At 44.4% G+C, this 27,856-nt stretch overlaps 1 protein-coding gene and 1 long non-coding RNA gene across 12 annotated transcripts in view; one reads left to right on the top strand and one right to left on the bottom strand.

The window, feature by feature from the left end:
* KCNJ16 (potassium inwardly rectifying channel subfamily J member 16) overlaps window positions 1–5,727 on the top strand; it is an 86,811-nt gene extending 81,084 nt beyond the window's left edge. For 9 of the 10 annotated variants that reach the window (XM_086355921.1, XM_086355926.1, XM_086355927.1 and 6 more), the window contains one exon: window positions 4,077–5,727. In XM_086355921.1, the coding sequence (XP_086212047.1) occupies window positions 4,176–5,438 (1,263 nt within the window). In that variant the 5' untranslated portion in view covers window positions 4,077–4,175 and the 3' untranslated portion in view covers window positions 5,439–5,727. Of the gene's footprint in view, window positions 1–3,118; window positions 3,298–4,076 lie in introns of those variants that run through there. The other variant, XM_086355925.1, reaches the window with a different exon arrangement.
* Window positions 5,728–10,473: 4,746 nt separating this feature from the next.
* LOC147350963 (uncharacterized) lies at window positions 10,474–26,329 on the bottom strand. Of its 2 annotated transcripts, none has more exons than XR_015147089.1 (4): window positions 26,166–26,329; window positions 25,075–25,306; window positions 22,763–22,835; window positions 10,474–11,969 (listed from the first exon to the last, which is right to left on the bottom strand). It is a non-coding gene; the product is annotated as an uncharacterized LOC147350963 (long non-coding RNA). The 2 variants fall into 2 exon arrangements; XR_015147088.1 differs by lacking the exon at window positions 10,474–11,969 and adding an exon at window positions 12,485–15,420.
* Between the last annotated feature and the right edge of the window lie 1,527 nt (window positions 26,330–27,856).

Here is a 27,856-nt window from a genome sequence, read left to right on the forward strand (position 1 = left end):
GTAGCCCATGCACTTTATTGGCAAAGGTTTCTCCCTGAATTCACATCAAGATCTGAAAAACCTGGGGCCTAACAGCAGATGTCACTAGTCAGAGCAGACCAAGGAACGCTTTTTAATGTCTTGACTTAGCACAATGAGCAAGGTTGGAGAAAAGTTGTTATCAGGGTTGGATCGCCTCACCCTTCTAACTTTCTTTCTCTCACCTGTGTGTCAGGAGTTCCTCCTAAGTTTCTTTGAAAATTGTGATGAACTTGGATGCCGTTTTCAGGGAGATCCACCCTCCTCACTGTGTGTTGCCTCCTACTCAAGCCACATCTATAAAAGAACTCCACATCAGGACAAAGTCCATGTAACACTGAAGATCCTTTCTTATCTCTCTCATTCATCGCCAGGCAAGATAGTTTGAAACCTTAGGTCTAGCATTTGTTTTTGAACTTTATAGCCCACCATTTTGTAATTGCAGTGCTCAAATTTCCATTTTTATTAAACAAAAAAAAACGGAGTTTTGCAGGCAATGAAATAGCCACCGTTAGTTTTAGGAGACCAAGGAATAAAGCATGCAAAAAGAAATACACAGGCAGGAACACTGAGGATAGTTTGCACGCGTGGTTTGTTGCTCAGTCGTGTCCAACTTATTGGGACCCCATAGGTTGTGGTCCCCCGGGCTTCTGTGTTCGGGGGATTTTCCAGGCAAGGGTACTGGAGCGGGCCGCCATTGCCCACTCCACGGTCCTTTCCTGGCCCAGGGATCGAACCCGAGTCTCTTGTGTCTCCTGCATTGGCAGGTGGATCCTTTACCACTAGCGCACCTGGGAAGCCCTGAAAATACTTTCTCATGATGATGGTGACAAGATGGTTTTGAAAGCATTCAGGTAATTTTAAAGCCCAGTTTTAATTCTGAGGAAAACAAATGTTAACTATAGACATGTCCAATCAGCAAACCTTATCCTCTGTTCTTTATCCATAGACTATTAGAAAACTGCTCAAGTTAACACAACATATAAAACAGGGGTCTAAACATAAAAAACACCTATGTTGTTTCTAGCCATTTTGACAACAGGACCTTTGTAAACATCTTAGCACATGGGTAGGCTGAGAAATGGTAAACACTAAATTAATCAGTTTGGCTATGATCTAACATTTAGCTTAAAAGAAACTGCCTTTTAGGAAATGCATCATTTACGTGGTGGGGAAATTGAAGGATAGATGAATAAACTGTACACATTTAAACAGAATCTGAACACTTTTCTCTGGACAAGTTGAAATGAATGATCAGGATAATAAACCACAGTAGAAGACCTGATGGTTTCTGGAATAGAATTCTCACAGCTTTTAACTTGTATCCCTGACATTGTTACATTATGCAGAAATAATTTTTCCACAGATTCACATTTGCTCACTTGTAGCTTGTATTAATTGAAACTTCATTCACCAATTAGTATACTGTGGAAGGTATTTTTTAAAAGGGCTTGTTTATAACAGTCGTTGGCACTACCGAAACTCCGAGCGATGCCAAGTAAATGCCATTTCAAAGAAAAACCTCTCTTTTTCCTTTTGGCAGCAGGAAAGAGCAGAGTGTCTCACAGCAGCTCTTGATTTATGACTCCCACAACGGGTGCAGTTCCCTTGAAGGAACTGGGTTAGAAGGAAGCATGGATGAAGAGAATAGCCCTATCTCTGAATCGGCTTCTTAATTTGCAGTCCTGTGGGCCTCTGATGAGACTGTTGCATTCTCATGCCTCCAAGGATCAGATGAGGGAGTAGAAACTGACAACCTTGAATAGCTTCCTGTTTGTAAGATGTCCATCCGAGACACATCAGACAAACCTACAAAGAACCCCGTATCCTGTGGGCAACATTTGTGGAAATAGCTGTTTTTTTTAAATTTAAATGTATTTTTAATTGGAGGATAATTGCTTTGCAGTATTGTGTTGGTTTCAGCCATATATCAGCGTGAATCGGCCGTAGGTGCGCACATGACCCTCCTTCCGGAGCCCGCCTCCCACCTCCAGCCCCATCTCACCCTCTAGGTTGTCATAAGCCATGGGGTATTTTACCTTCAACATTTCAGGATGTGTTTGCTCAGCCATGGGCCATATCCTGAAAGTATGTGGCTGTCTCCCCAAAATACAGTTGAAGAGCTGACCAAAGACAGAAATGCTGACCAAAGACATGTGGCTAATCAAGGCAGATCTGAAGGCTGATGGATGAAGCGGCCAGAAGCAGACGGATAGACGGGGAGAACTTGGACATGCCTCCCAGGACATCTTGGCTGTAGGCAGAGTGTCCGTCCTCACAATGGGCCACCAGACAAAGTGCTTATTGTAAAGTGGGCCTGGTCCCTGGAGAAGAAGAAAAATGATGCCTGTCGACTTGGGGGTGGGGGTGGATTAACTCATTCCTCCCTTTCATAGTGGGAAGGCACTGGATAAATACTTGGTGATTAATTTCTTTGGTTGGTTTCAAGGTGGAGGTGTCTCAATTGTCTACAATAATATTTATTCCTGTGAAATTTTTTATGCAGTCCAGCAACAAGATCCTCTAGTCCAACGTCTCCCCCTTCCTCCACTCTCCCCTACCTGGCACAGGTAGATGATGCAGAAAACAGGTTCTAGTAACTAGTGAACCATTAGCACTGGGTCCCAGGGACTTGGCGTTTTTGGCAGATAAGTAACTAAAGACCATTCAATATTGGATTATTCAAACTTACTTTCAGACTTGAGCGGGAAAATCATTGACCTATATTGAAGATGCTGAAAGCAATAATAACTGTAGGTATCAATATAACTTGATCTTTTAAAGACCGAATGGATTTGGAGGGAGGAAAATGCCTTTACCCAGGCAGGGCCGTGAAAACCTTAGCAACACGGTGAAGAGCTGGGGGAGAGGGCCCAACCGCAGCATGCTCCCTTTAAGAGGGAAGCAAGAGGAGCGGCCTTGGCAAATCTTCGGCTTCTATTCAGAAAGAGAAGAGCTTCCAGTGTCAGAGAAAAAAAGGAAAGAAAGACAGAAGAAGAGAAAAAAAAGGATGGATGTTTTGAAACAAAGGCAGGACCAATTTTATACTTTATGGAAAGCTTACCTGGGAGTGGTTTTAACTCCTCCAGGGTTAAGAAAGTTTTTTTTTTTTCCTCTCAAAACTAAAGGAGGAGCTAGGGTAAAGGAGTTGAGTCTGAAATAGCATCCTTGTCAGTTCTGTTCTGGCCTGGGAAGTAGACAAGGAAGAAATACCTCCGTGGAAGAGAGAAGAGGCTGCAGATACAGAAGGCAAGGGGCTGTGTACGCTACAACCCGTATGTAAGTTGCATTGTAACAGTAATGTAGAAACCCCCCTTTTCTTAAGTTAATTTTTACTGGAGCACAGTTGCTTTATGATGTTGTTAGTTCCCACCGTGCAGCAGGATGAATCAGTCACAGGTGTACATGTATCCTATCCCTCTCGGCTTCCTTCCCCCTCAGGTCACCACCGTGCATTAGGTAGAGTTCCCTGTGCTATACGATATGTGATCATTAGTTATCTATTTTATAATATTTTATACACCATATCAATTGCATATATGTGTCAATCCCAGTCTCCCAGTTCCTCCCTGCTCACCACCCTTTGGAACATAGAAATTCTTAATTGCCTCCCTTTTCTAAGGAAAACCATCTGACTTAAACAGAAAGCCTCTAAGAGGGCTAGACAAATACCTGAATTCTATTTTGCCTTTTTACATTATAGATTGTTTTGTTTTCTAAATGTCCTCAGTCCAGAAGAGTCTACAAAATGAAGACTTTTTTTTTTCTTTTTTTAACGCTGGGTCAGAAGAGGCTGTGAGGCCTCATTTGGGATAATCACAGTGTTTACTGAAGCCTTATGCATATATAAAAATGTTATTTTCTCTAATTGCATATTTTGTTCCCGTAATGACTGAGCTGGATTCTAAACTGAAATGAGTGATCAATACTTAATGTTTCTGCCGTTCAGATAAAATCTGAGCTGTTTCAGACGGCATCAAATTGCTTCGAATTGGGCCAATTGCTCTAAAGACGGGAATTGAAAGCTAAAGAAGCGTGTGGAATTTTCTGTTTTTCAGGTTTGAAGTGAAAAAACCCAAACTCGCAAATAGCCGCACTCCTAAGACCCTTGCTTCCCCAGCAGTCACCCGGATATACCCCCAAGGGCGCTGGAGAGCATGAGCCACTACTGCAGCAGCTACCCCATCGTGAGCGTGGACCCCAAGTGCCCGGGGTACGCACCGGAGCACCTTCTGGCCGAGAAGCGCAGAGCGAGGAGGCGTCTGCTGCACAAGGACGGCAGCTGCAACGTGTACTTCAAGCACATTTTCGGGGAGTGGGGCAGCTACGTGGTGGACATCTTCACCACCCTCGTGGACACCAAGTGGCGCCACATGTTTGTAATCTTCTCGCTGTCCTACATCCTCTCCTGGCTGACTTTCGGCTCGGTCTTCTGGCTCATAGCCTTCCACCACGGCGACCTGCAGAACGATGGCCCGGACGCCACGCCTTGCGTGGACAACGTCCACTCCTTCACGGGGGCGTTCCTCTTCTCCCTGGAGACCCAGACCACCATCGGCTACGGCTACCGCTGCGTCACCGAGGAGTGCCCGGTGGCCGTGCTCACGGTCATCCTGCAGTCCATCCTGAGCTGCGTCATCAACACCTTCATCATCGGGGCGGCCCTGGCCAAGATGGCCACGGCCAGGAAGAGGGCGCAGACCATCCGGTTCAGCTACTTCGCGCTGGTGGGCATGAGGGACGGCAAGCTCTGCCTCATGTGGCGCATCGGGGACTTCCGCCCCAACCACGTGGTGGAGGGCACGGTGCGCGCGCAGCTGCTGCGCTACGCGGAGGACGGCGAGGGGCGCATGACCATGGCCTTCAAGGACTTGAGGCTGCTCAACGACCAGATCATCCTCGTCACCCCAGTGACCGTCGTGCACGAGATCGACCGCGACAGCCCCCTCTACGCGCTCGACCGGAAGGCCGTGGCCAGGGATAACTTTGAGATCCTGGTGACGTTCATCTACACCGGGGACTCCACCGGGACGTCCCACCAGTCCCGGAGCTCCTACATCCCCCGGGAAATCCTCTGGGGCCACAGGTTTCACGACGTCTTGGAAGTGAAGAGGAAGTACTACAAAGTGAACTGCCTGCAGTTCGAGGGCAGCGTGGAGGTCTATGCCCCCTTCTGCAGCGCCAAGCAGCTCGACTGGAAAGACCAGCAGCTCCACAGCGTGGAAAAGGCCCCGCCTGTGCGAGCATCTGCCCTGCCCGACGCCAAGGTCAGAAGAAGGTCGTTCAGCGCTGTGGCCATTGTCAGCAGCTCGGAAAACCCGGAGGAGACCACCCCCTCTGCCCCCGAAGAATGTAAGGAAGCCCCGTACCAGAAGGCCCTGCTGACTTTAAATAGGATTTCCGTAGAATCCCAGATGTAGTCCTGAATCTTAACTGTGAGGGCTACCTACCACCCAGCGGTTCTTACTCTCTAGCCAATCACCATAAGGCAAGTAGTTATATATAAACAGAGCTTTTGAAGAATGTGACACCTATCTTTGATGGTGATGAAAGATAAATAGAGCAGATTAAGCATGATAAAAGATATCTAAACATTACATTATATACAATTGTTTAATTTTTTTTTTTTTTTTTTGGCTAGCAACTGTTGTATTAGGGAGGCTATCAAGAAGCCTAATTGATTAAATTTCATCTCTTTTAATTATTCCATACACTTGTGTTATCAGTTGGAAGTTAATATTTCAGTAATAAGGAACAAAGATAGGATACGAGGAAACAATAATAGAGAGTAGAAAGGAAAATAGAATGGATGATAAAATGTTAAACATATCCAAATTGATAGTGTAATGAGCTACCTATAAAGACCTTATGTCTTACAATCAAGATGTGCAAGGAGTGCATTCAGTAACTTGTGATGTTGAGCTGTTTCACTGTGCACTCACCCGACCCGTTTGAGTCACCGTGTTTACCCCTCCCAGGGGCTTGGTATCAGCTGGCAGAGAATGTGTCTGTAAGAAGTGAGGTATCACCAAATTCTGACAGAGCCTACATGCCACTTGCCAGGGAATGATCAAAAAGGGCTGCTGCTGCTGCTGCTAAGTCGCTTCAGTCGTGTCCGACTCTGGGTGACCCCATAGACGGCAGCCCACCAGGCTCCCCCATCCCTGGGATTCTCCAGGCAAGAACACTGGAGTGGGTTGACATTTCCTTCTCCAATGCATGAAAGTGAAAAGTGAAAGGGAAGTCGCTCAGTTGTGTCTGACCCTTAGCGACCCCATGGACTGCAGCCCACCAGGCTCCTCCATCCATGGGATTTTCCAGGCAAGAGTACTGGAGCAAAATGGGCTAGAAGTTGCTTTTTCTCTCGTCTGTAAGGCAGAAAAAACGTTGGCATCACTTTTCAGAGAGAAATTTCTCTCTCAAACGCCCTGGGAGACTGACTCCAAGGAGTGGCTGTGTGTGGAAGAGCAGAAGCAAGGCAAACAGTTTTGTGAGGCCGGTGACGAGGGGGCTTCTTCCAGCCACCTGCCCCCAGCTTCTCTGAGGACAGGAGGAAGGGTTGGGATCCTGGAGAGCCGTAAACAGTCTCAGACTCTGAGAGAAAGCATGTCCCTGTATCTTGAAAGACTGGAGCTCTGGTTACACAAGGGATGGGACCTTTTTCATTTTTATTTTTCGGGCAGTTGGGTGGGGCGTTAGGAGGTGGGGAGACTGTTATTTTCGCCTATGAGCAATTATGTATATTTTCTATCTCGGTCACTTTAGAAAACAGAAACAACTTAAACTCTGGATTTTAAGAAACCCTTCCTTGGAACTTGGAACCATCATTTAAATGAAGGATTTTGTGAAATATAATTAAGGTGAATCACCTTAATTTTGAATGCACATTTTGAAGCAGATCAGCTGAGTGCTTCGGAATTGCTTAAATTGTAGGGCAGGAGATAAATGTGTACACTCTATTTCCATGTTAAGAGATGTTAATCATGATTACTTTAAACACAAACCTGATCACCTAGGAATGAAGAGTCACTCTAAGCTTTATCAACTGAAGAATTATCAGCTACCTTCAGAATTATCTGTCTGATTTTTTTCCATTGTTGCTGAGCTGACATTAAGTATATGCCACAGTCCTCTTTTTGTTTATTTTATATAAATATAAATATGATTACACATAGTTTTTGCTTTTTTCTGGAAAATTGTCCCCTCTCACCGTTTAAATTAAAGCTCACAAGTAAATTTTACTGAATCAGAGTACCAGATTACCAATAGAAGTAAAATATATGGGTACATAAGCTATTTTTCTTTTATTTGCTTTTCCTCCCTCCCTTCCTTCTCTCTTTTTCCTCCTTCTTTCTTTTGCCTATGAGCAATAAAGTCATTTTATAAATGCACACGTGCAAATCTTTTATTTCTGCTGTTGTATGGATAAGAGATCTCTGAAGATCACAGTTTGCAACATTGTCCTGGAGCTTAATGTCAGAGAGAAAAATCATGCAATTTATTTTTCTCATCTTGCTTCAGAAATGCAAAATCCATTTTTTAAATTGCACATGCCCTATCAAGTTGGATTTCAGAGTGGCAATTACTCAGCTATATTAGAGTACTGCCATCTACCAAGTAGAAAACCACCTCCAGAACAACGAGCAGACTTGTTCCTCTCCCCCTTTATAGCTTGCTTCACACCAGTCTAGTTCCATTCACTTTACTTCCTGGATACTGTCTGTCCTGGTCTTGCATGGATGTCCAATAAATACATTCTGTCCAGCAAACCCTCTTACCCAGATGAGATGTATTAATATGACCAGCATCCTGTGTAATACGTATCTCTCATTTTCTGTTTAGATTGATAACACACTCTGATGCCCCAATGAGTTACTTTATGATAAAGATCTTAAAATTGTGCAAAAAGTGTGTGCCTAGGCTGGTGGGAACTCTGTGGATGTGGTCAGCGCTGGGACAGGGCACCAAACACGAGATTCCTGTTCCTTCGAATTAGGATGTGTGCAGAATTAGAAACCATTTTTATGGGTTTCTAACAGCTTGCAGAACAGTTCTATTCAAATGAACGGTTAAGTGCTCCTGTAAGCATTGAAAGAAATCAGTCTTCAAAATAGCATTTCTAGTTTGAAAGACTCTGTCAATGATGAGAATTTTCTTTTTTCTGGCATGCCTCTTCCCCTAAAAAAAATGACATTATTCAGTAGACCTAATTAGACAGAAAATAGATCATGGCATCGAGGCTCTGCTGTCATGTGTATTTCAGCCTGGGAGGAGGGAACACAGGAGGAGAGAAAGAAAAGCTCTTTCCTGTACCACCGACTAGGTGCTTTCCACAGATGCACTTAATCCCCACACAAAAACAGTGGGGTGGATATTTTTAATATCTACATCATCAAATATCTCATTCTTGACTACTTCTTGACTGACAAATTCCCAGCTGGGATAACCAAGTGCCTAGGTTAAAACAGAAAATTCCAACTGCATTTCCCAGTCTCTCTTGCAGGGTGGGGTAGGGTGGAGGCTGTGCTTCTGTGATGTAGTTCTGGTTCCTGAGATGTTAGCAGAACTCTCTGAATGTGACCTTTAAGAAAGCTCATTGGGACTTCCCTGGCCATCCAGTGGTCAGGACTTTGCCTTCCAGCACAGGGGCTGCAGGTTCAATCCCTGGTCAGGGAGACTCAAGGCCAAAAAAAAGAACTTAAAAAAGATGCAATATTGTCACAAATTCAATAAAAACTTAAAAATGGTCCACATCAAAAGCAAATCTTTAAACAATACAGATAGCTTTTTGGCTGGGTCTGTGTTAGCTGTCAAATGCCCTGTTACCCTCATGCATTCACCCTTCTCCTCACCTGGACCTCAGTCATGGTAGCTGGAGCTCCTGCAGCCATCTCCTGAGTGTGAGGATCAGGGATATTCCTTACAAGGGAAACTGGACAAGTAGGAAAGCATGTGAGCCTAGGTAGCACACCTCCGGACTTGTGTAGAGATGACAATAAATACAATTTCTGAGAGTAATCTTAAAGGAAATCAACCCTTAATATTCACTGGAAGGACAGACGCTGAAGCTGAAGCTCCAGCACTTTGGTCACATGATTTAAAGAGTCGACTCATTCGAAAAGACCCTAGTGTTGGGAAAGATTGAAGGCAGGAGGAGAAGGGGGTGACAGAGGACGAGATGGTTAGATGGCTTCACTGACTCGATGGACATGAGTTTGAGCAAGCTCCGGGAGATAGTGAAGGATAGGGAAGCCTGGTGTGCTGCAGTCCATGGGGTCGCAGAAAGTCAGGTACAACTTAGTGACTGAACAACTATGCGACTCAGAGTAAGCCATAGATCTAGAGGAATTGGCTTCCCTGGTGACTCAGATGGTAAAGAATTTGTCTGCAATGCAGGATACCTGGGTTCCATCCCGGGTCAGGAAGATCTCCTGGAGAAGGAAATGGCAACCCACTCTAGTGTTCTTTCCTGGAGAATTCCATAGACACAGGAGCCTGGCGGGTTACAGTTTATGGGGTCACAAAGAGTTGGACATGACTGAGCAACTAATACTAGAAGGAATTATCCAGAAAGCAAAGACTTGGAAGGAAAAATAAAACGGATGTACAAGTTACATCCAACTTGAACTTGGAGATGGCCTTTGATGGAGTGGGTCTCTGTGGAAACCACAGATTTTCTGGAAGGGTTGAGGAAATGCCACTATGATTGTAAAACAAATACAAAAGGATTGTTCTGGGCCTGGGAATGCCCCGGAGACACCGAGGACTAAGTGACCTCGATGGGAGAGTGGGCCTGGCTCCGGTGGGCTGCCCTTCCTCTCCTTCTGCCCCTCCTGCAGATTAGGTTCTGTGTTTGAATGGGGCCCTCACTAGGTCTGGTGAAACCTACAGAGACCCAGGTTGGCAAGTGCTGTGCAGCTTGGGCAGAAAAGCAAAACTCCCCCGAGGCTGTGTTTAAGAATCCTCGGCAAAAATGAATGAGAGCCTCCATGTAGCACAGGAAGCTCCCTTTACTGCTCTGCAGTGACCTGAACGGGAAAGCAGTCCAGAAGGGACGGGATATGTGGATATAGATACATGTGCGTATATAGATGTAGGTGTAGTTGATTCATTTTGCTGTGCAGTAGAAACTAACACGGCTTTGTGAAGCAATGATACGCCAATCAAAATTTAATTTAAAAAAGAAGAGCTCCTGGCAAGGTCAGACGGCATGAATTCATCTACATGAACTCTAAGTATATATACCAAGAAACCCAGACCCTGGTTTTAAATATTTTATTTCATTTCTTCAGAGTTGGCCAGGATACATGCCAAGCGGCTTCTCTGGACCACTCTTATTTAAATGATTAGGCACTCATTCTACTCAGTTTAAAATATTCTACTAGTTCCGTCTATTATAAGCACTGATTCTTCTGTTTCAAATGTTGTGCAAGGCATGTGTATAAACACCTGAGCTTTTTTTTTCTTTGAACTTTTAATTTTGATTAGGGTATAGCCAATTAACAATGTTTCAGGTGGACGGCGAAGGGGCTCAGCCATGCATACACATGTATCCATTCTCCCCCAAGCTCCCCTCCCACCCAGGCTGCCACAGAACACTGAGCAGAATTCCCTGTGCTGTACAGCAGGTCCTTGTTGGTTATCCATTTTAAACAGAGCAGTGTGTCCATGTCCGTCCCAGACTCCCTAACTATCCTTTATCCCCAGCAACCATAAGTTCCTTCTCTAAGTCTCTGAGTCTCCTTCTGTTTTGTAAGTAAGTTCGTTTGTATCATTTCTTTTTGGATTCCACACGTAAGGGATGTCATATGACACTTCTTCTCTATCTGAATTCACGCAGTATGACAATCTCTAGGTCCATCCATGTGGCTGCAAATGGCATTATTTCATTCTTTTCAATGGTTGAGTAATTGTCTGTATGTATGACGTCTTATTTATCCATTCCTCTCTCATTGGATGTTTAGGTTTCTTCCATGTCTTGGCTATTGTACAGTGCTGCATTGAACACTGGGGTGCGTGTACCTTTTTAGATCATGTTTTTCTCCGGATGTATGCCCAGGAGTCCCCGGAACTTTTTTAAAAGGAAGCTTCACCTGTGGACTTTTGGAATCCCCACCCCTACACCTGGGGCAATCTTTACAACCCCATGGACTGTAGCCCGCCAGGCTCCTCTGTCCATGGGATTCTCCAGGCACAAATACTGGAGTGGGTTGCCATCTCCTCTTCCAGGGGATCGTCCAGACCCAGGGATTGAACCCAGGTGTCCTGAATTGCAGGCGGGTTCTTTACCATCTGAGCCACCAGGGAAGCCGGCTAAATCACAAAACCCGGCTAAATCACAGCCCTACACTTGCTGCGACCCACCTCTCTCTTTCCTCTTACTTTCACTTTTAAGGGAACGGGATGCAAACACTTGGGTACTCCACACAGACGCAGGGAGGAATCACACAGCCCAACAGCCAAGGCAGCAGGGAGGTGCTTGGCAAATTCTCTGTGAAGGCCTCCTGGGAGGGCAGAGCTTTAAAAATAAAAGTTAGTAACTGGGACGCAGTTCAGATCCAAGTGTGGGCAGAGCGCAAGCAAGGCAGCCTCCGGGGACGCTCTCCCAAAGAGACGACATCTTCCTGCAGCTGGAACACCATCGTTCGCCTGCATCGCTTCGGAAGCTTTTCTGCAGTAAGAGAAACCCCACGTAGGAGAGAATTCACAGGCTCCTTTTTCACGGCTATTAGTTTACTAAAGCAACTGCACGCAGTCCTCTGAGGGCAGTGTGGTTGGGTCATGAGATCTGGCCGGGGGCAAACAACATCTTGCTCCATCAGGTCGCCCCGGGTTCCTTTCCTCCGGGGATATCCAGGCTTGCGGTCTGGGATCTTTTGTGCCAAGTCGGGAGACTTAAGTCAACATGGCTGAATATTTCAAAGTTCAGTAGACTCTGAGTTGCTGAGCACCTACCAGGGAACATTTAAAGTTAAATAAATGCTTGCTGTTTGGTCTCATTGATTTATTTTATTTGCTAAATACTGCAAAGTAAAAGAACAGTGGATTTAGAGTCTGTCTGTTATCCCAAGAAAAAGCCGCTGGACTGAGATTGAGAGGCTTCTCAATAATTAAGGTAACCCGAGCTGGGTGATCTCTGCTGTCAGGCTCTTGATGGAAGCCCTGGAGAGTCTGCTGGCCGCAGAGAGACAGGTTAATCATTTAAAGTTTTCAGCAAGCCCGGTGGATGAAAACCCAAACAGATAGATTAAGTCTTGCTAAATTACGCAGCCAAAGAATGCTTTTCCCTCTGTTCTCTCATTTACCGCTGGGGCCTATAAAAGCTTCTTAATCATGAGCTAAGTAACTTGAACTTGAAACACAAACAGTCCCCAGAGGTTCAGACCCTGCGAAAACGTCTTTACAGAGACTGATCAGAAAGCTTCCAATTTCCACATAAAATACTTGAGTCACATGCGCTGCACACTGTGGTTCAAGGCTCTTTATTTGAATTAGAAGCACATGTTGGAGATCAATTATTTACTATGCACTGTGCTGCCGGTTGATTGCATCTGATACCAGCTAGCCTGGGAAGGCAGGCTGGCCACGGGGCAGGGTTAAGGCAAGAGGGGAGCGTCTGCCAGCCGCTGCCGATTCCAGATTCAAGGGCTTCTAAAATACTAGAGGGACCTCAGCTCATCGGGTCAGAATCCATCTTTTGTAGGAGGAAAAGTTAAGTTCTCTTATAGAGACGAAACCATGGAAGTGCAGCAGAAAAAAACCCCACAAATACCGAGGACCAGCGCTCTCCATAATCCTCAGAGGCGATGGTTGGTCCTGATGCTGCTGGAGGTTGAGACATTTCCTTTGTATAATCATTCAACCGGAAAAGCAATCCCTTTGATATCTCTGTTAAATATTGATGTTGCTGTTAAGTCATATCCAACTCTTTCTGACCCCACACACTGTAGCCCACCAGGTTCCTGCATCCATGGGATTCTCCAGGCAAGAAGACTGGAGTGGATTGCCATTTCTTCCTCCAGGGGATCTTCCCAACCCAGGGATCCGACAATGCAGGGCTCCTGCATTGCAGGCGGATTCTTCACCATCTGAGCCACCAGGGAAGCCCCCAGTGTCTGAAAGTGAACTATTATAACCCAGATAAGCCTCTGTGAATTGAACTTGGAGAAACTCGGTCTGTGATGGGCTGGTGGGCCCGGGAATGTGCAGAGCCCCCAGGGGACTGGCAACCACACTTCGGGTGCCAGGCAGGTGTTCTCTAAGCTGTGACATCCTGTGTGGGGGATCATGGACTTTCAATCAGATGGACGTGGGCTCAGAGTCCAGGTGTGAACTTGGGCAACTCCCTCTTTGTCGCTGAGCCTCCCTTTCTCCGTGAGTATAACTAGAGGTGATGCTACTACCTTGGAATTTATCAGGATCCTCACACACGCATACCCTGCTAAAGTCTTCACATGTATACGTGTGTGTGTGCTTGTGTTCAAAGATACACACATGCACACAACTCTGTGGCTTATAGGAGTTGCTCAGTCAATGGCTACTCTCTGTTTTTCTCCACATGGATCCATCACAGGAGCATGTTTCAAATGCACTTGGAAGTGAAAGCATTGTTGGCTGTAAGATTATGCTGTTTTAGTAAGGATCACAAAATAATATATTTTTTTCCTAAATATACATGTTTTCATCGTGACGTGTAGGTTGATGGCTGAGGTCAACTTCCTAAACGTGTTATCTTCCCGCTCCCCAGAGTAATTGATTTTAGTCCCGTCACTGTCACTAAACAAAGCTGTGCAGTTTAGGGAGTTACTCAGCCTCCCTGGTTCACTGTTTCCAAACGTTTCTGGTTTGCAGTTTGCTTTGTATTTTTTCTTCATTCTCTGAAACCACAAAATATGATGATTGCCCCCTCACTCTATACTTTTACCCTTGATTTTTGTTTGTTTGTTTGTTTCTTGTTTTTTTTATGCTTTTTTCATTGATGTGTGTATTTGACTATAATTATTTCTATTTTATAATTGCTGAACTATCTCAGTTTAAAAATTGAGAAAAATTCCTGATTCATGTTATTTTCTGCTTTTCAAATCTTTCCTTAATGAATAGCTAACTAGGATGTAATTGAATATTTTTCATGATAATCAATCAATAATTCATTAACAATAGTAATATCTATTGAACTTAGTTTCCAGATCCCACATTACTGTACTTTTTAAAACTGGACTTACTTGAAATGATAAAAGTTCAGGCATTTAAAATGACACGTCTGATTCCATTAAAAAAATGAAATATTGCTTTTGCAATTACAAAGGCCGGAAGTGAGTAGTGGCATAAAAAACGTAGTCACTAAAACAGAGCACTATGATTCTGATGAGGGCAACCTGAATTTATAACTAACAAAGGGCATCAAAAATGCTACTAAGTTTCGAGACGCTAAATGCTAGATTGACGGAAGCTGGGGACAATGTTCCCCAAGGAGGCTATTGGCCCTTTGTTTATTATTAAGAGGTGCATCTGCAGATCGGTGACTTGTGCAGTGAATGACTTGAGCAGCTGCACCTGGCCAGCCTGAGTTTCATTTCCCTGTGGGAATAATATGCTCCCAATGAGTACGTAACTGCCTACGATTGCCCTGCCTCGATTCCCAGACCCCAGTCGTCTTCTGGTCCCTGAGCTCTGAGGAGAGATGGTCTAATCTCAGCACCAATCATAAAATCAACGGACAGCATATTGCAGTGTTTTGGAGTTTCTTTCCAGTATTCCATCTGGCGTGGAACCCAGAGAGAGAGCAGTTTGTGAAGAGCAAACCTGGACCCAACTGTAAACCAAAGTTTCCAAAATGGCTTTTTCATTCTTATAAATAAATATCAGAGTAGTCATGGAAGACTAAAACCTTGACAGCTGCCTCAGATTCATCAAACAGTACAAAGCATGGTTTATCCATCTCCAGAAATGTAACTTGCTATTATCTAAGCTTTTGTTGTTGTTGTTGTTACTTCTTTTTTGTTTTTACTTTTATTTATTCGTTTATGTTTGGCCGTGCTGGGTCTTAGTTGCTCCACGGGCTTTTCTCTAGCTGTGATGAGAGTTGCGGTGGTGGGCTTCTTGCTGCGGGGGCCCCTCTTGTTGCGGAGCGCGGGCTCTGGGGGCGCTCAGGCTTCAGTACTTGTGGCACGTGGGCTCAGTACTTGGGCTCCCGGGCTCACGAGCACAGGCTCAGTACTTATGGCGCACAAGCTCGGTTGGTCCGTGGCATGTGCGATCTTCCCAGATCAGGGACCGAATTCGGGTCCCCTGAATTGGCAGGCGGAGTCTTGACCGCTGAGCTGCCAGGGAAACCCAGCTGTCTCAATCAACAAAGGATCTGCACGCCCACTTGTGCAAACTGGGGACGCCTAGGGTTGGGGACTGGAAGAAAGCAAAATATCAAAGATTGTGGCAGGCAGAGGGAAGAAGGGTAAAAACAGAGACAAAAGCTCCGTCTCGTTCCCCGGAGGCTAGGGCTATGTGTTGGTCTTGAGGCGCATCATAATGATAATGATAACTGCAGGGTTAATAACAGCAATTATGTCAGAGCCTCCAGTAATTGCCGCCTACCAGGAGGCTGAGGGTTTTTGGTCCCCACTGCGCCACCTTGTGGTGACAAGAGAACACTTGCTTTTTTCCATGAAGGAAATCCATTGCGCTTTTATCCCCCCCCACAGCCAAGAGATGATATTTGGAAGCATAGCGTGGGAAGTACGTTGCCAATGAAGCCTAGAAACAAAATCTCATGGGCATCATTCAAGTCAAACATCGCACAGGCGTAAAAGGAACAAATTTAACAATGGTCTAAGGATGAGTTCCACGGGCCAGGTTTCCCCTCTGCTATCTGGACATGGATTTTACAAACAGTAGATGAAATCAGGTTCATTTAGATGTCATTCTCAATTTACGAATATAGACATGGAAGTCTGGGTCATCTCCATTGAGAATCTAACAAATACTTTAGCAATCTATTTATAGCATGAGACAGTAGCCAGCCATTTAGGGATCAATGACCAATACTGTATTAGCATACCTGGAAACATTTTAAGAAACTCGGTTCTAATAACACGAGTACAGATTTGCTTTTATAAATATATATATTATCAGAGATTTCTGTGTAAATAGAGATCTCATCTCGTACTTTTTATGCATTTCAAAGAGTTGTGATATTGATTTAAAGGATTTTTCCGTTTTCTGAATTCCATGTGTGGCCGCATCCAGATGTGAGAAATAGAACAATTGAGCACTGGTCACCTTCTCACACAGCGACTGAGTAATGTATCTTGTCTTCAGTTCAGACGTGGACTGGCCACGGTTTCTCGTAGTTAGCGCTTGTTTCAAGCATATAGTGTCTTATCAGGGATGAAGGGAGCAGAGCGAAGTGAAGCTCCAGCAATCCTCTCACCATAAACAGCGTGTGTGGAGAGTGAGAGAGCGGAACAGGCTCTCATAGAATCTACAGGTGTGGAATGGAGTGGAGTAGATGCGCTGCCCTGCTCACGAGGGCTTCCAGCCTCTTCGTCTCTCCCTTGGCCTGTTTCCTTCTCTCTGCATCTGTGAACTTCTCTGTCTCCATCTCTCTCGTCATCTGTATCTTACCTCCCGGTCTTTCTGGGTATCTCCTTGTCACACTCTCTAATTCACACACCTGAGATCTAGAAGCGGGGCGGATCTAGCATTGAACCCCGGCTCATTGGGTCACTAGCAGGGCGCCCACTGGCCAACTTCAGTCACCCCTCAGCCTCCAAGGGGACCTGCTCCCAGGACCCCCCGGGTGCCAAACCCCACTGATGCTCAAGCTCCTCACGTCACAGAGCAGAGCACAGTCCGCCCTCTGTCTCCGTGGACTCCGTGTCCCCTCACATACCCTGAGGACTGGCTGAACCTGTGGGTGTGGGAGCGGCACACACAAAGGCAGACGGCACTCAGACTCAGACACAGTTTCCTCATCTGTGGAACAGGCATAAGAGTTCTCACCTCATCGAGTTGTAGGGATGATTAAGCGGTGGTTTGCATGCAAAGGCACTCGAGACAGTAGCACACAGGGAAAATGGTCAGAGCTTGGAGACCGTCTCTATGTTTATAGTCTGAATGACACATCTCTTTTCCGTATTCAAATCCCTGCCATTGAAAGACACTGCAATGCTGCCTCTTTTAGGAGTGTAATGACACCACGAATTAGAGATACACCTCATGGAAGTTTAAAACTGTCTGTCCATCCATCTCTCTGTCCCATCTCTCTCTCTATCATCTATCAATCATCCATGTAGCTATCTGTCCATTCATCCATCAGATCTATCTAGTGATCGATCCATCTACCTATCTGTCTGCTTTCCAGGTCTAGAACTATTGCAGCCAGTGAGATAAGAGTTTTCAGTCACAGTACCTGATTTTTCTGGAATTCATTACTTCGTGGCTTCCCACACTGAGGTTTATCTTGTGTCTGATCATTCACAGACACTCTGAAGGCAACTAACCAGAAAAATAATCTTGCCCTTTTGGAAGAACTACCTAGTGGGAGAGACAGGAAGGAAAGAAACAGTCTAAGGCCAGGCACAGTTAAGGGCCAAAAAAAAAAAAAAAAAAGGTAAAATAAAGGTGTGTATTCCTGCAAAGACGGGGGGATGTCATTTTAGGTAGGGCCATTGGGGAAGGCCTCTCAGTTGAAGCAATGTTTTCTCAGAAGCCTAGAATAGAGAAAACAATCCCAGTGGATCCCTGGAGAAATAGAATTCCAAACCAGTGCAAATACGCTAGAGCAGAAGCAAGGTTGAGAACCTGGGGATAACAGCAAAAATGAAGAGCTCAGTTTTGCGTTCCAGATGGCTCTTTGACACTCACTGGGTAACAGTCGGTAGGAGGTTGTGTATCCATGAGTTTGGATTTGTAGCAGAAGGTCAGAGCTGAGGGTGTGCGCCCAGATGCCTCTGCATAGATCTGTAGGGAGGGGTACAGGCTTGCAAGTGTTCTCCCAAAGGCTGGATAGAGGATGGGGAACAGGGTACCAGAGCTGGGAACACTGAAATATTGTGAGTCAGAGACACAGTGGACACTCATTCAAGGGGGATGAGAAAGAGCCAGCCAAGAGGTCTCAGAAAAGACAGAGAAGCGTGGTTACCGAAGAGCAAAGCAGAGAAAAGGAAGCGACAAGAGGTTGATTGTGGATGCGGCTCAGATCCCAGGGGTGAGAGGGCGGAGCTGCCCCTGGACTTGAGCATCTGCCTGGAGTCAACGCCTGACTCCAGGAGCTTCAGCGGAGAACAAGGGGTGAGAGATAAAGGACCACTCTGGAAAAATCTTGACGGAAAGGGTAGAAGGTCAGTGGGAGACTCAGCGCTGGAGGGAAAGGCAGGGTCAAAGCAAGCTTTCCGCTGTGTCTTTCTTTTGTTTTCGGGAGGTCGTTGAGCATGTTTATGAGCAGATGGGAAGGATCCTGTAGAGAGGAAAAAATAGATGATGTAGGAGAGAGAGGAGATAATTAAAGAATTGGAGTCCTTGACTAGATGAGGGGGAGTGGCAACTGGACTACAGGTGGAGGGCGGGCAGCATGGGAACCGTAGGGACAGGATGGGAGACCACGCGTCTAGGTCGGGGGGGAGAGGTGGGCTTCACTCTTGGCTAGAGGGAGGGGCTGACAGCTGAAGACATTCTCTTCTCTGTTTCCCTTTATTTTCCATGATCCAGTGGATGTTGGCAATTTGATCTCTGATTCCTCTGCCTTTTCTAAAACGAGCTTGAACATCTGGAAGTTCACGGTTCACGTATTGCTGAAGCCTGGCCTGGAGAATTTTGAGCATTACTTTACTAGCATGTGAGATGAGTGCAATTGTGAGGTAGTTTGAGAATTCTTTGCCATTGCCTTGCTTTGGGATTGGAATGAAAACTGACCTTTTCCAGTCCTGTGGCCACTGCCGACTTTTCCAAATTTGCTGGCATATTGAGTGCAGCACTTTCACAGCATCATCTTTCAGGATTTGAAAGAGCTCAACTGGAATTCCATCACCTCCACTAGCTTTGTTCGTAGTGATGCTTTCTAAGGCCCACTTGACTTCACATTCCAGGATGTCTGGCTCTAGGTCAGTGATCACACCATCGTGATTATCTGGGTCGTGAAGATCTTTTTTGTACAGTTCTTCTGAGGTTAGTAATCATATTCAAAGTAACACCAGCCAGCATGATTGTATTTTTCTTCATCTAGAACATTTATCATCCAGCTGAGTTCCCAAGAATTTATCCATATAAAAGTCCAACTTTGCAAATTAGTATGCTTTCTTTTTGTGAGGGGTGCGTGAGAGTGATGCAGTGGTAAAGAATATGCCTGCCATTGCAGGAGATGCAAGAGATGAGAGTTTGATCCCTGGGTCAGGAAGATTCGGTGGAGAAGGAATGGCAGCCCACTCCAATATCCTTGCCTGGAGAATCCTATGGACAGAGGAACCTAGTGGGCTATATAGTCCATGGCATAGCAGAGAGTCGGACACAACTGAGTGACTGACCACATGCATATGCACTTAAACATGTTTCAATAACAGAGAAAACCGAGCTGATCAGCTATTGACACATGGACTCCAGCATTTAGAAATTAGCACTAGATCACCATTTTGGCTCAAGAAGAACATCTGACCACACCCATCTGTCCATGGGATTTCCCAGGCAAGAACACTGGAGTGGGTTGCCATTCCCTCTGCCAGGGGATTTTCCCCACCTGGGGATGGAACCCACGTTTCTTGTGTCTCCTGCCTTGAGAGGCTGATTCTTTACCTCTAGCACCGCCTGTGAAGTCCTGTACCCCTCTGCATACCACTGCTGTAGACTTCCTTCCCATCCATCCATCCTTCCTTTCCATAGCCAGTTTGTGAGGGGAGGGGAGGGGAGAAATCATCATGGATTTGTTGCTGCCTTCATTTGGGACATATTCTTTGATATACTTTTGTTTCTTTCTTCTCTCTCTCTCTCTCTCTCTTTTTTTTTTTTGTGTGTGTGCATCAGTCTCTCGGTTGTGTCCAACTCTTCAAGACCCCATGGATGTAGCCCACCAGGCTCCTCTGTCCATGGGATTCTCCAGGCAAGAATACTGGAGTGGGTTGCCATGCCCTTCTCCAGGGGTTCTTCCTGATGTGGGGATCAAACCCAGGTCTCCTGCATTGCAGGTGGATTCTTTACCATCTGAGCCACCAGGGAAGCCCTAATTTTTCAACTAAACTTTTTACTTTGTATTGTAATATAGCCGATTAACAACATTGTGATAGCTTCACGCGGCCAACCAAGGGAGTTAGCTGCACACACTCATGTCCTTCCTTCCCTGAAGCCCCCTCCATCCAGGCTGCCACATGACACTGAGCAGAGTTCCCTGTGCTCTACAGTAGGAATATCCTTTTAAAATAAAGTTTTTTTTTAAATGCAACTTCTAAGTTTATTTTTCACACTTTTAAAATTTCCTCTTACAGAGCACACAGTTAATGAAGGTTAAAATCAAATGGGGATATTTGCAACCAATTTATTAGAACATAAAAGCTAAATAAGTTCCTTGAAAGTGTTCTAAGGAGAGAGTGATGGAGTCAGGTCTGATAATAGGCTTTTATGTGAATAAATGAAACAGTTGTAAAGCCATGCTCTAGTGTATATTAGTGTATAGGTGACCATATTGATTACTGGGGCATGCGTAATCTTAAAAATATTGAAAAACATTGTAAATGAAATTCTATTTTAATGTATATTTTGTGGTTATTGTAAATTTAATTTTGATGTTTGAATGAGGGGAGCATTTAGCTTTAGCTTACAGTAAAGGGACTTCTCAGGTGGCCCAGTGGTAAAGAATCCGCCTGCCAATGCAGGAGACACAAGAGACACGGGTCAATCCCTGGGTCGGGAAGATCCCCTGGAGAAGGAAATGGTAGCCCACTCCAGTATTCTTGCCTGGAGAATCTCATGGACAGAAGAGCCTGGCGGGCTACAGTCCATAGGGTCACCGAGTCAGACACGACTGAGCCTCTGAGCATACACACACACACGAATTGCTATTTACTGGGTCACTAAAATAAATCATTGATTTTTGTTGATTATCACACTCTACAGACAACAAAGTTTTCCAAAAATTTGCTGGTGTGCTTGTTTACAAAGGAAACACTCTTGAAAACATCCTTCTTGTGCTGATTACTTGCAATGATGGTTGCCAGACTATTTAGTCTTTTCAAGAGTGCGTATGAAGGAAATTCACATTCCTGTAAGACCATTGTGTTGAAGAGACACAAGATCAGTGTTTTTAAACTCTGTATGCAATATGCAGAAACAAGGTAGTGGTCCCTAAGTTAGTATTTTCTATATTGAAAACCATGATGATAAGAATATTAATTATAGTAACACCTCTAGATCAACCTTCAGAGATCACCAGCTTCAAGTAACTGCAAAACCAAAGAGAAGAAATAGTATAGTTAAGCCATTTCGAGTGTCAGAACTGAGACTGCCCAGTTCATGGAGAACTAAGGTAATGACTCATATTTTATATCATAATCATTTAAAGGATATGACTTCCGGGGGACTTAAATCCATGTGGGGGTTTTGAAAACTGACTATAACAATTTTATTTCTGGTAGATCAAATTGGTAAGAGATCCAATAAAGTAAAATTTATGCCATTTTAGTTTCACCAAAGAGATCATAGAACAATAACTCTAGACAGAACTTTGTTCAACTCCTTCTTCAGGGTTAAAAAGAGAATTAATTTGCCATGAATTTTTGAGTGAATATTTAACCCCAATGATCACTCAGATCCCTCTTTCAAATAAAATATTTTGATGTTAAATATAATGGATTCAGGGGAATCCTATATTAAGGTAATTCATATCATCATTTTCATTTCATTAGAGTAGATTCTGGAACTCAAAATTTCATTAAGATGGAATGAGTTGGCTTATTTCTTTTTAATATTTGATGAATTTTCTTCCTAGAATTCCTCATGACATGCAGCCATTTATTATATTTAAAATCTCATCATCTTCCTCTTTGATTTTTTTCCCTCTGTTATGTTTCTCTGCAATTGACTCCTAGCGGCAGTTATTAAAAATCTACCCACCTATACCACACAATCTGAACAGCAAATTGTTCTATATGGAAGTATAGCCATTAATCTTACTATGTAATTGTGTTATGAAAAAATATATTGTCTGCCTATCAGAAACAAGCTCACTGGAAATCAGTATTTTCAGGAAGATTTTCACGTGTTAGAATCTGATTTACAGAGTCTGCCTATGGGTTTAGCATTTCATGTTGTCAATAACGAAAAAAAAAAAAAGGAAAGAAAAGGGGTAGGGGATTCATGATGAAATGGGCAGCAGCTTCTCTTCCTCTTAAAGAAAACGTTAAAATGAGCAGAAGTCCAAAACCCTTATGTCTTCGATATTGAGCTTTTGATGTTAAAGGAAATTTAACTCTTACCCAACAGGTTAAATTAGTCTTGTAGGCCCATTCAGTGGTCTCAGGGAGAAGAGACCAAACCTCAAGTAATCCCTAGAAATATTGAGGAGAAATTAGTTTTTAGGTAAATTTGCACTTCAGTTCCTAGAGGAAATGTACCAGAACTTGCAAAATAATCCAATTCATACAATTATTTGTAGTTTTGGATGTTTTTCAATCACTACACACTGTTAATTGCAACATTTAATGATTGCTAATGAGATCGAATTAAGAATTGGTTGGATTGAAGCAACCCAAAGGTAAATAATTACCTGGTGGTTTCACAGACTCTCAGATCCGTTTATAGCAGGGGTCCCCAACCTCCAGGCCACGGACTGGTACCACCTGTCAAATCAGAAGTGGCATTAGATCAGAAATCAAGTGCACAATAAATGAACCATCCAGAAACCATCCCCGCACCCCCGCCCACCCCCCATCCTTGAAAAAAATGTCTTTAATGAAACCAGTACCCCTTGCAAAAAATGCTGGGGACCACTGCTTTATAGAACAGTGTACTTGTAAAAGCCTAGCGATAGATTTGCAAAAATCAAGAAAATTAGCAATGTTGAAAAATAGGTCAAAATATATTCAATCTCTGTTGAATCAGTTTTTTTTTTTTAATGTGGACCATTTTTTTTTTTTTTTACAGTCTTTACTGGATTTCTCACTCTATGGTTTCTGCTTTATGGTTTGTCTGTGGTTTTCTTTGGCCATGAACCATGTGGGATCTTAGCTTCCTGACCAGGGACAGAATCCTCACCTGCTGCACTGAGAGGCCTTGAAGTCTTAACCATTGGACCGCCAGGGAAGTCCCTCTGTGGAATCAGTTTTGACATTCATTGCTTTTAAGGCTTGATATTAACCTTAATTCTATTTTACAAATCCACTTGGAAGCCACTTAATTGTAATATGTAAGTTAATTTGACCAAGATATATCAATGATAATTAGTTTGAACAGAAAATATGTGATGGCTGAATACATATTTCACCATCATTACATGCTTAATGTGAAAATAAATCTACGAATATTTCATCTTCACTTTAACAAGAAGGCCTCAACGGTCAAACAAATCCTTCAGTTACATTTATTCAGCCTAGAATCAGAGGGGTGGGAATAGCGTATCTGTCTTTCCGACTCAGCTTGGTCTTATGCTCCGTACGTTTAGCCCAGGCCAGTGGTCAGCAGACTTCCCCCACTCGAGGGCCAAATAGTGAAGAGTTTCGGTTTTGTGGGCCCCATATGATCTCTGTCTCATCCACTCAGCTCTGGTTAGAGCACGAAAACAATCAGAGACAGTATGTAAGCAAATAAGCATGGCTCTGTTTCAATAAAACATTATAAATCCAGAAATTGGAATTTTATGAGATATGCAAGTGTCAGGCTTCCCAAGTGGTAGAGTGGATGGGAATCTGCCTGCCAATGCGGGGGACATGGGTTCAATCCCTGGCCCAGGAAGGTCCACTTAACTGAGCAATTAAGCCCGTGTGCCACAACCACTGAGCCCATGCTCTGGAGCCCGGGAGCCACAACTCCTGGAGCCCCCCAGCCTAGAACCTGCGCTCTGTGACAAAAGAAGCCACTGCAAAGAGAAATCTGCATGTTATTCTAAATAGTAGCCCCCTGCTCGCTGCATCTAGAGAAAGCCTGTGTGCAGCAACAAAGACCCAACACACACACACACATCAAGCGTCACAAACTCGTCTTTTTTCCCCTACTATTTAAGGGCATAAAAATATTCTTAGCTCACAGGCTGTATAGACCACGAGCCACATCTGGTCTGGGGGCTCTGGTTTGCAGATCCCTGTTCTATGACTACGGAAGGGATGACCCTCCTGATTTAAAATATTAGACAGACCCAGGTTTCAGAGAAAACCTTTATTTCCTATTGGTCTTCTAATATAAGGGTATTCTTGTAACAAGTGTGAATCGCTGCTCTGGGCCATTTTCTTGCTGCAGATAATTTCCCATGAAAAATGTTCAAACTTATATTGTTTCTCATGAACAAAAGAAGGAGGATATGCTTGGGAGAAAACTCATTTCAGAGTTGGCCGTATTTGGTGCCAGGGAAGTCTCTCCATAAAAGAATTTTGGAAGAATTGTTTTGTTTTTTCAAACAGCATTATATTTATGGAGCTCCATCATTTATGAAACAGACTCCCGTTTCTTTAAGACTATTGTCACAGAAAGCAGAAGAAGAGCAGTCACTTAGACAGTGGACCTGTGACTCTCAGGAACCCTAGGACTCTTCCTGCAGTGCCCACGGCTGGGGGATCAGTGGTGCCCACCCTCTGGGCTCTGTCTCAACCCTGGGCATCTGACCACAAGGTCCACGCTCACGTGGTCCTGACCTCTTCGCCTTTGGCCCCCGGGGAGTCTGTTGACTTGGCTGTTGTTGTCAGAAGAATTGGTTTTTAAAGAGAAACCTTCCAGTGATGTTATCTCTGTGTATGTTCTCCTGGGTTGCTACTTTTTCCCATTTTAATTCAGTTCATGGAGAACTTCTAAGACTGAATTCTCTTTTGAATTAACCATATTCAAAAGTTCCCAAGACCAGCTCTTTGCAATCTCTGCATATCTCAGTACCTGAGCCAGGAAACACCGTGGAGATTTTCCTGGAGAAGTCGGTGTGCAGACAGCAGGGAAGGAGGAGGCGGGATGGGGGGGGAGGAGGAGAGGGTGGCCCTGGCAGGGTAGCCCTTGAGCTCTTGCTGCACGAACACAGGCCGCCAGATGTACCCACAGCCAAGGGCAAAAGTGTGGCTTCACCCATCAGCGTGACGACTGATGTCCTTGCTCTCCAGCTGATGGAAAATTCCTGGAGGAGAAAGAGAAGAGAAGAAAGGAAAGGAGGGGGGGACTGGTTACGAGACCTGAGCTGAGAGAGGGAGAGGCTGACCCCCCAGCCCTGCCCACTCTCTACTGGTCCCAGTAAATCCCTCACTGAAAGCTCGGTTTGCAAGAGTACACTTGCTTATGTAAAGAAGCCTCCACCACAGGGCTGGGGCAGAGGAAGTGTAGGCACCTGTCACACTTTCAACTCTTTGAAGCACTTGCTCTCATCATAAAGGAAATAAACATGGCATCCTTCTCCCCAGAGGCTTCCCTGGTGGCCCAGTGGTAAGGAACCCAGCTGCCAATGCAGGAGATGTGAGCTGGATCCCTTGTCAGGAAGATCCCCTGGAGAAGGAAATGACAACCCACTCCAGTATTCTTGCCTTGGAAATCTCATGGACAGAGGAGACTGGCGGGCTATATTATATGGGGTTGCAAAGAGTCAAACACACTTAGAGGCTAAACAACAGAAACAGCAACAAATTTTTCCCAAAATACTTTCCCCTTGTTGGAAAATCCTCTTCTTATATTTTGTAGAAAGAGGGCAGAGTGTGATTGATGAAAGGTGGTATTATCAGAAGTAGTTTTTTGTTTTTTTTTTTTTTAAGTCACTGCTAAGACTTTTATCTGCCCATAATTCTTTCTGAAGCCAAGTTCCCTGGCTATTCAAACCATCTTCTTGCCTAGCAATTTAAGTTTGGGACAAAGCAGTCATTTTTCTAGTACTTTCAGGCAGAATCAAACCATCACAAACCAATCACAGAAGGCTGCTCCCTACAGCCCAATAGTAGATTTTCCCATCATACAGTGAACCTTTTAGATGCTTCAGAAAGAAAACTCACCAGCAGGTACATCTCTCTGTCTAGAGATCCTTTCTAACCAGAAGGTTGTTGAGATCATCTAAAGTGAGTTCAAACAGGTCCTCTAGGGAGAAGGTTTTTCGACCAGAAGCTTTAGTTATGAGGGTGTCCATTGTTGTTCCTTGCAAGGAAGAGAATAAAAGTGTAATCACAGCAGGTCATGTGTAAATTTATGCTGTTTTTACTGGCACTTAACCCTTTTCCTTCCAGGAATTGTTAGGCTTCTTAGCAGTCATAGACCAGTCCTTGGGTATGTTCTCACCCAGGGTGACTGGTTGACGGTAAGATCCCTCCGTTGTCCAACAGAATAGAAGTCAGGTCATGTAACTGACTCCCTGGAAATTACGTAAGAGAAATAAATACCTTGGTATTTGCACAGAAAGGAAATTATGCCATTCACTTAACTCAGAGTCTCTCTCAAAATCAAGTCTGTGAGAAAAATTTTTTCTTGGTCTTAGAGGGTCTTCAGAGGAGTTAGGGGTGAATTCTTGGGTCGGAGAGACCTCCAGTTCTTATGTGGCTTCACATGGGCTGCAGGTCAGGTAGCTCCAGATGGAAATGGGGAAGCGGGCTCAAGAGACCCAAGAAAGGACAGAGCATCCATCAGGGCCTAGGGTTCTTTCTTGTTTTCTTTCTGTTTGTGATTTGACGTCATGGCCTGTAAGTCAACTCACAGAGAAGGCTTTCCCTAAAGGAGGAATAATTTCAGAAATGATTTTTTTTCGTGGACTGGACTGTCTCACCTGCAGAAGACGGTTGACGTTTTAGGTGCTCGAGCGTGTTGGTGCTTCGGCAGCATGCTACCTTGTAGATTATGCTGTGCGAAGCAGCATGTGGATCTGGAACTGTGCAGAGATGAACCAATACTTCATTAGGACAGTCAGACCGTGCTGAGCGCTGTGCCTTGATTACTGACTATGTTTGGGTCCCTGCCTCCCAGCTCCCTTTTTTGGTAGGATTTGAAATAAGGTATGGACCATGGAGAAAAGGAAAATGAACCAAGACAAGATATGCAGGAGCAAAGAAGACAGAGCATAGAAAGGGGTAAACTAATTTCTGTGCTTAATTCACTTAGGGAAGAACACTGATTCATTCTGAGCCCAGGATTAAAGAGGCTTGCATAAATTTCAATTATACTGCTCGGATCTTGAAACTGCGGACATGGCATCGCTGACTAAGTCTTTTGTGCTAAATGATGCTTTGACTGGGCAAATGTTCAGATCACTTCTGCAAGAAAATGCAAATCGCCTTTTCATAATTGTCTTCTCCTCTCAGAAGACTGCCTAAGATATGTATGCTCAGCTAGTGTCCTATGGAAATACTGAAGCTGCTTAGCCTCAGAGCTGCATAGATCGCTGCTGGAAAATACTGAGAGAGTTGCTACTTTGTGCTTTGAAGCTTTCATATTTTAATGCCTAAGCAATATGGGTGCAATGGTGAGTAGATGCTTTCTTAAAATTGCAAACTGTAAAATATAACTGAACTCTGAACACCGTGAGACGAGAATCATGACAGCAAGTCTCCGAGAAACAGAGCCTCGATGCTGACTACAGCTCTTCCGTCAGAATGAAGCAACTACAAGTCAAAATTGAGCATCTCCAACCTCTAAGGGGTTTCTTGGCTGTGTCATCATTCGGTCAACAGATGCAACCCTGTGTGTACGTGTGTGTGCA

The sequence above is a fragment of the Bos grunniens genome, chromosome 19 (genome assembly GCF_055505025.1).
Source record: "Bos grunniens cultivar Pamir isolate PY7600 chromosome 19, Bosgru_T2T1.0, whole genome shotgun sequence".
In the NCBI taxonomy this organism is placed as follows: domain Eukaryota; kingdom Metazoa; phylum Chordata; class Mammalia; order Artiodactyla; family Bovidae; genus Bos; species Bos grunniens.